At 35.7% G+C, this 9,030-nt stretch overlaps 1 protein-coding gene across 1 annotated transcript; it reads left to right on the plus strand.

The window, feature by feature from the left end:
* The first annotated feature begins 5,580 nt into the window (after positions 1–5,580).
* LOC123541895 (melanocortin receptor 4-like) lies at positions 5,581–6,768 on the plus strand. Its single transcript, XM_045327517.2, has one exon. It carries the CDS (start codon positions 5,581–5,583, stop codon positions 6,766–6,768), a length of 1,188 nt encoding a protein of 395 aa, XP_045183452.2.
* The last annotated feature ends 2,262 nt before the right edge of the window (positions 6,769–9,030 follow it).

The following is a 9,030-nucleotide window of genomic DNA, read 5'->3' on the forward strand; positions in this document are numbered from 1 at the left end:
GCCTTGATGATATCTAGGTCAAGTTTGAAACTGGGTCACGTATCTTCAAAAACTAGGTCAGTAGGTTAAATAATGAAAAAATCTTGTGACCTGTCTAGAGGCCATATTTTTCATGGGATCTGTATGAAAGTTAGAATGAGTGTTCATCTTGATAATATCTCAGTCAAGTTCGAATCTGGGTCAACTGCGGTCAAAAACTAGGTCCGTAGGTCTAAAAATAGAAAAATATTGTGACCTCTCTTGAGGCCATACTTTTGAATGGATCTTCGTGAAATTTTAGTCAGAATGTTCACCTTGATGATATCTAGGTCAAGTTTGAAACTGGATCATGTGCCTTCAAAAACTAGGTCAGTAGGTCAGATAACAAAAAACATTTTGACCTCTCTAGAGGCCATATTTGGGATCTGTATGAAAGTTGGTCTGAATGTTCACCTTGATGATATCTAGGTCAAGTTTGAAACTGGGTCAACTGCGGTTAAAAATTAGGTCAGTAGGTCTAAAATTAGAAAAACCTTTTGACCTCTCTAGAGGCCATATTTTTAATGGATCTTCACGACAATTGGTCTGTATGTTCACCTTGATGATATCTAGGACGAGTTCGAGACTGGGTCACGTGCAGTCAAAAACTAGGCCAGTAGGTCTAAAAATAGAAAAACCTTGTGACCTCTCTAGAGGCCATATTTTTCAAGAGATCTTCATGAAAATTAGTGAGATTGTTCACTTTGATGATATCTAAGTTAAATTCAAAACTGGGTCACGTACCTTCAAAAACTAGGTCAATAGGTCAAATAATAGGAAAACCTTGTGACCTCTCTAGAGGCCATATTTTTCAATGGATCTTCATGAAAATTGGTTAGAACTTTTATCTTGTTGATATCTAGACCAAATTTAAAACTTGGTCATATGGGCTCAAAAACTAGGTCACTATGTCAAATAATAGAAAAAACGACGTCATACTCAAAACTGGGTCATGTGGGTACAGGTGAGCGATTCAGGACCATCATGGTCCTCTTGTTTCTAGTAGGTTTTTACTTATTTCAAGACTTATTATGGATGTATTGTACAAAAGTTGAAAATTTTCATTTTATAAGCGATTTCTTGCTGTTCAAAGTGAATTTACCTCAGAATCAGGAGGGGTAGAGTTAGACATCTTTAAAAATATTGAGTTACATGAGGTAAAAGTTTTCTATTTTGCCTTCTTTCTTTAGACTACATATTGTGGAAGAAATGCAGGTAGGTTTTACTTCTGCCCCAAGTTTATTTTTGAATGAAGTGAGCAAAATTCAAAATAGACCCACAGGATTCGACCTTAATTTTTCAGTGTTGGAGTTAGAATTCTGTCTCATTAAATCTGTTTACTTGAGGCACCATAAAAAAAAAATATTTACAGTTTTATTTTGAATGTGTTTTATAATTGTTTAACAATAGTTTGATGTTTCTTTTATCAAAATTAATGCTGTAATGAATTCTCTGCAAACGTTCTAGATAGTGGCCATCACACTGAATTTTGTCTCTACTTGAGCTTGAGGAAATACCATAAATTATACAAAATTTACAAAAAAAAAAACAAAAACAAAAAAACGGCACGGTAAAAGTTGTTTCAAATTTGCAATACAGTGCGAAACATGGTCAACTTTAAGAATTCTCCAAGCAAATGCCATTTTTTAAACATTACTATTAGGGGTCCAATACCTTAAATGGGTCAATCGTGTTGTTGTACTTATAAAACATTCTGGTCCAGTTTATAGGTTGGCCAGGGCTACGGATATGCATTGTATTTTGCCATCGAAATGTTTCTATGAAATGCGTCTTCCCCTTCCGTTTGGATCCGTTCATGTTTACAAACATGTTTGTTTATTTTATGGGATCTATGTTATTACATTAGTGGGCTCCCATGGCCGAGTGGTTAAGACCGCTGACTTCCAATCACTTGCCTTTCATCAATGTGGGTTCGAGCCTCACTCGTGGCGTCGAATTCTTCGTGTGAGGAAGCCATTCAACTGGCTTACAGAAAGCCGGTAGTTCTATCCAGGTAGCCGCTTGTTATGAAATAATGCACGAAGGGGCATCTGGGGTCTTCAAAGCCACCACCATCAAAGATGGAAAGGCGCCATATGATATGACCTATACATATGATTGTGTCGGTGCGACGTTAAACCCAACAAAAACAAAAATCTGTTGTTTGTTTTGTTTGAGTTGACGACTTTCCGTATCAGTTCTTCTGTAATATATATATACTCAGCGTCACTGAAAAGTTATATAATTTAATATATACCTCTTTACTATTTTATACGATATCGATGTCACTTTTTCATGGTCTATGCGCGGTCTATTACTCATAGACCCTGTCTGATCATGTCTCCTAACCCATTTCATGACTGTCAGGAGAGAACAGCATATATGACGTGCAATTCCGCGACATGAAATTCGGCGTCAACCATGGCAATGGCCTCATGGCGTTGGTCGTGCCTTAAACGTGGCATTCTTAGCAAGGATATTCTGGGTTTTTAACGTATTCCTTTTAGTTTGTCAACTAACTTTCAAGTGCGATGAATGATTTGCGATAGAAAATTCGTACATGTCGACATTGCTGGAAAAAGTCATTTTGCACGTGCAGCCCGTGCCTCAAATAGAGTTAATCGAATTCGACAAATCTTTACACCAGTGACGTCAAAAATGCAGTCGTGTTATGCACAGTCCAGTGCGAATTTTAAAATATAAGGGCCATTAGGGTGGTAACTTTTCAGTGACGCTGAGTATATATACAAAATGGCGATGAATAAGAAACGGACAGTTTTCGCACTTGAAACTGGTGTCACGGAAATCATACAGAATAAGAAACGTGATCCAGCTTTGAAAATTTTATATGTACCAAAAAACACTCATGTTTTTGTCAGGCGACCCTTAAACATGACGCGAACAAATCACTTTAATGTGGTACAAACAATAAATAATTAGTTGTGTTTTTTTACGATTGATGAAATGCGGTCGTAAAAGTGTTTAAATCACCATATCTATCATGGTTAAAACAACAAGAGTAATGATATAAATCGTGCTATGTCAAAACAATTTAAAGCTGGTACTTTCATATGCAATTTTTTTTTTCAGCAGAAACTGGGCACGAATTTCTAAATAACTACCAAAAGAAAAGAACAGATTTATGCTGAAACAGTGGTCCGTTGGTAGCAATGACTAACTACCCGGTTTTACACAAAAAAGAGAAAATATAATTCAAGCATATATGTTTATTGTTATCTAGAAAGCGTTTTTGGATGAAATGTGGTCTATACTCGAATAAACTAAAAAAAAATAATAATAAAAAGTAGTTTTCAGTTCTTATATTAACATATCTGACAGAAGTCTTCTGTTAAAGAACACGGTTTACATTCAATGATCTTTACCGTCAGAAAAATAGTTGTAGCTATAATGCGATGTTCTTTTTGAAAATTTGTTGTCCAGTTTTAAAGAATTTTTGAAAGACGCTTTTGTTCCCTTTTTTTGTGAATGACGTCAGATTTCACGTGCACTCTCACGGAAAGGACCGTCCTTGATATCATTACACTATGGTTGCTTATAAACAATTATTTTTTCTTTCCATACAAAATACATGTATGTAGTAAATGTAAATATTCGTGTATATACGTGTATATGAGCCGCGCCATGAGAAAACCAACATAGTACCTTTGCGACCAGCATGGATCCACACCAGCCTGCGCATCTGCGCAGTCTGGTCAGGATCCATGCTGTTCGCTTTCAAAGCCTATTGCAATTATAGAAACTGTTAGCGAACAGCATGGATCCCGACCAGACTGCGCTGGTCTGGATCCATGCTGGTCGCAAAGCCACTTTGTTGGTTTTCACATGGCACGGCTCATATAATTATTATTTGAGCCGTGCCATGAGAAAATCAACATAGTGGGTGTGCGACCAGCATGGATCCAGACCAGCCTGCGCATCCGCGCAGTCTGGTCAGGATCCATGCTGTTCGCTAATGGTTTCTCTAATTGTAGTAGGCTTTAAAAGCGAACAGCATGGATTCTGACCAGACTGCGCGGATGCGCAGGCTGGTCTGGATCCATGCTGGTCGCACACCCACTATGTTGGTTTTCCCATGGCACGGCTCATTTATTAACAATGTTTTGTTTAATTATTCAAGTGCATATAAATATTGTATTACCTCATTAAATGTATGTGTTTGAAAAGTTTACATACACACACGTTAATTTTATATTTCCAAAAATATAGTGGTGTTCATGACCTGAGCGTAATATATCATGTAAGTGGAATAATGCGCATTTTCCAAGTAAACAACCAGCTGAAATAGATGTGTGTGTAAAAAAGATGGAGGAAATTATAGCTTTTAGATTACAACACACTAAATAGCGATTCTTATTTATTATAAAGTTGACATATTTCCAATGGCCGCAGCACACATCAGGACCCATTTCTTCAGTACATTTTCTTGAAGAATAGATTTGAAAAAAAAATCAAAAGAAAAGTGGGGTTCATGTTTGATGCTAGAGAAATAGTTTCATTCAAACACACTAACTGCAAAATGAGCTAAAAAATGAGACCCCGAAGTTGTAATATTGGTGTATGATCTAAGTTTCCATGAAATATTCTGCCATTTTGTTATTTAAGTATGAAAGCGCTACCTACATGTCAAGCATAGATCTGTCATGTGATTTCAGCAAAAAAAAGAAGAGGAAAACTGCAAAGAAAATAAGGAAAATAGCTCTACCGAGCAAAAAACAACAACAACAAACAACAACAACAACAACAAAACTGAGGACTATTTGAATCCTACTATTTTTTCGCGCCTTTTTCCTTTAACTCAGTGCATTGTATACCAAACTCCTGCTGTTACCACTACGAAAAAATAATTTTCCAAATATGACTTTTCTTATTTTGACCGGGCAAAGTCAAACTGCATGCAGGACTTGCTTCCCTTCAACTTCAGAAATCTCTACCTATATATAAGTAAGGGCGATCACAGCGTAGAAGATTAAAGGAATCATTTTATTATTCCGATTTCTTTATTTCTAAAGCATCAACTTCGAATACTTATGTGGCATTATCGTTAATTTATCACATTTAAATACACCGCAACCGAAAATTGCTTTTATAAAACATTCACCAAAAACACACTATGCGCTGTAAGATGCGCGTAATGCCACTTTAATATATTATCAAAATGCTAAAGGGCTAGCTTTAAGACACCATGGGACAATTATCGTGCGTGTTATTTGTCTTGTCATGAAAATGTTAAAAAAGGAGAAAAAACAATATTGAATTTAGAGGCAATAATACACGGATTCTATTACAAAACTAGCACGAAATACAATTTATTGATATTAATGAGTTAGCAATTATCATATTTTTGTGACGTCACGTATATATTACAAATACATACGCAGTAACTTGTTCCGTATAACAATTTATTATGTTAGGTGTACTTCTTGTATCGGCAACAAAGTTTACGCACTTTTGTAGAGTGATATTCCTAGCTTATCTTAAACTCTGAAAATAGGAAAGGACTATTTTAGACTTCTATAAAAGATACATTACTTACTTCTGAAAATGGAAATATCAAATTGCCAAAACGATCTAATAAATCGAAGTAGCGCGTGCTTCAATATTTCAACAAATTTGACGAAATCTGGAAGAGCTGCAAGAAATGGAAAATATGCTTGCGGGTACTGTGATGAAAAGTGTGTTTACAGTGCAATAGAACTCGGATTTACGATCGGTGTTTTAGCTAACTTGTTGGTAATTGTTCGCGTGATTAGGGACCGGAAATTGCGAGATCCATCATTTATTGGAATAGCGGCTCTCGCAGTGGCTGACCTTTTGTTTTTGACCTTGAATCTTACTGTGTCTTTTGAAACTGTGATTATTTCGTACACGTGTACACGTCCGGTGATTATCAGCCGACCATTTTATATAATGAATTCAATGTGTTGGTTTGCCGCCAACTCCCACGTGGCACTACTTGCGGTTATTCGGTACGTGTCAATAGCTCGTCCAGTGAGTGCGAGTGTATTCTTACGCCCTGCTAGAGTGATACTACTTTCTTGCTGTGTCTGGGCGCTCGGCATGATATTACTGGGGACATTAGCTGGGCTTATAACTCTTCGAATAATTATTCCCGGAACTTCACATGAATTTATTATCGTCTGGTGGATAACAGTGTATCTTCTTCCGCTAGTTGTTACAATAATTCTTCATCTACTTAAAATAGTCATCGTCAGAAGATCTTTCAGAGTGTCGTCTGCAAAAGAAACAAACCGGAAGTTGGTACAGCGCATGTCAACTATTGTTGTTATGGTGATAGTTATGGCGACCGTTCTTCCATTGCCGAGACTAATTTTTAATTGTCTAAGAGTTGTTGGTAACAGCGCGTTTCCATCAAAAGAATTCAAAACTCATTTTCGAGGAATATCGCACATGTTGTTTCTAATTAATCACTTTATAAATCCGTTTATGTACGCTTTAATGTCGAGGAAATTCCGACACAGTTTGAAAGAAGCATTTTTCTGTGTTAGATTTAGAACAAGTACAACAGAAAACTCTGACACAGTTGAATCTCCATTGTCCTCGGAAAGACGTCAAACATCTCTAGAAATGGCGACACAAAATACACAAACAGGAAATGTGACACAAAATACACCCATAGAAAGTGTAACACAAAATGCACATTTAGAAAGCGTGAGTCAGAACTCTCCGCTGGAAATTGTAACAGACAATACACGTTTAGGGACGGTATAAACAAGCGTATATTCGCACGTGTCACGTCAAATGCACCTACTGAAATTGTGACGACAAATAAACTTTCATAATCAAATGCGACAGCTGGAAATACGACATCAAACGCGCCTCTCGAATGTGTGTCAACGTTTACCTTCGAAAGCGTGACACCAAGTGCACAATCCGAAGGTGTGACATCAAATACTCCTTCAAAGAATGTGTTTCAAAACACACATTTCAAAATGTATATCAGAAAATAACGAGGATACTAGTATAACGCGCAGTCTATAGATGGAAGGACAAGACTATACCGAGAACACTGAGACTGTGAAATACCACGGGATAGCTGAAAATTCGAATACATTTTATTAAACATTTTGATTTGACATTCAACTTATAAATTTTATTTTCCGTACACACCAGTAAGTTGAGTAATAAACGAGCAAATATATATCCGTTATTGTCACGTGCCATGACCTCTTAAATAAAAAACGCCGGTACTGACAATAAGTTTTTTTTCGGGCTAAAAACACTTGAAGAAAAGAAAGAAATTTCATCTCTAAAGTCATGCAATAAAACTGTTATTGATTGGCTTGCCGGTCAATAATCAGAACTATTTGCTTAAGACCTGAGGCCAGCCATTCTGTTAGTGTTTGTTGTTACATGAAACTTTATATAAATCACCGGTCCATAGTTTCTTCTATTGACCAGTCTACAGCTCAACACAGATTTGCTGGGCTGAAGTAAAACTTCTAGATACCATTTAAATTGTACGATCAAAATTCTTTTCGATTTTTCTCTATACGTTATAAGTATCTAACACGTGTAGAGAAAGCAAACTGTAATGATAGGTAAAGATTTTGCACCACCTAACTAAATAAAAGCTGAGTGAAAGTTCACGGCGATTTTTTTTTTCGAATTAAGGAAATGCTAAATAGTATTTACCTCGACGATCACAATTACTTTCACGGAATGCGGGTGAATACAAAAGTAGTGATGGAACATGTTGAAAAATAATTGTTTGAGGTAGAAATTGTTAAATGGGAACAATCTTTAGACAGAGTATCTTCAGTTACAGGAAAAGGGTAGAAATAAGTTGAGAACTTATAAAAACTTTAAGTCCGTCTTTGAGACTGAAAATTATCTAAAACAGTGTTTACCATTCCATTATCGCAGAGCAATGGCTTTATTTAGGTGTGGTGTAGCACCAATTCGACTAGAGACTGGGAGGTATGAAAAAAAAAAAGAACCTGTTTTAACTGTACTGATCTCGTTGAAGATGAAAAACATGTCTTGTTACACTGTCCACTCTATATGCAATCTAGGGAAGAGTTGTATGCATCTATCAGAACTAATTTTGACGATGAGAAATTGAATACTCTCTTTGCAAACAATTGCATTGCTAAATTTGCTAAATTGCAAACCATTGTATTGCTAAGTTGCAAACCATTGTATTGCTAAATTGCAAACCATTGTATTGCTAAGTTGCAAACCATTGTATTGCTAACTTTACAGCCAAAGCCTGCTTTAATATTTTAAAACATAGAAGTTTAGTCTACTGTAGATAATATGTATATTTTTTTATAGTAGGACTATCATATTTTACATGTACATGGTAGTAAAAAGATGTTGTGAATCTGACATCTTATATCAGATTTGATTTGACAGGATGAATTTGGTTTAAATAATTTTAGAAGTACTAATTTTAGCTGCTTTTAGCTTGTCTGATCTCATGAGGAAATAAATGAAAATCTACGAGAGGCAATTGACTTTTAAACGTTGGGGTTAGTTCTGTATTCTGTTTATATCAACTTTAAGAAACATTCCTTCGAAAGATAATGCTAGTGTACCGCTAAATGAGTAAGCAGATCAAGGACCATAATCCTTCCATACGTTTCGACAGAATTATGGCCCTTCATGTGTACTTAACAAAGATTTGAATTTCTTGGCCGAATGTTTTTAATGTCACATCAATATTGAATACCTTAGAAGCAATAGATATGATTTTTTTTCTTTATTCTTAGTAGTCTTATAAAACCAAGCCAAGGTAATATCTCTCGGATCTCGGTTTATAAATACCTTTTTCCAGTTGTTAAGAAATTGATCGGTTCACAGCATCTTTTACCTTATATATTTTTTAAATGTTTTAAAATGACCTGTATAATGTAAATAGCAGCTATATTTATTAATTAAAGTAAGCTATACTTAACCGTCTCTTGTAATTCTGTTAAGAATGGCATATGTATTTTAATAAGATTTTATTATGTTTTATTGTGACATTAA

The sequence above is a fragment of the Mercenaria mercenaria genome, chromosome 19, assembly GCF_021730395.1.
Source record: "Mercenaria mercenaria strain notata chromosome 19, MADL_Memer_1, whole genome shotgun sequence".
Classification (NCBI taxonomy): domain Eukaryota; kingdom Metazoa; phylum Mollusca; class Bivalvia; order Venerida; family Veneridae; genus Mercenaria; species Mercenaria mercenaria.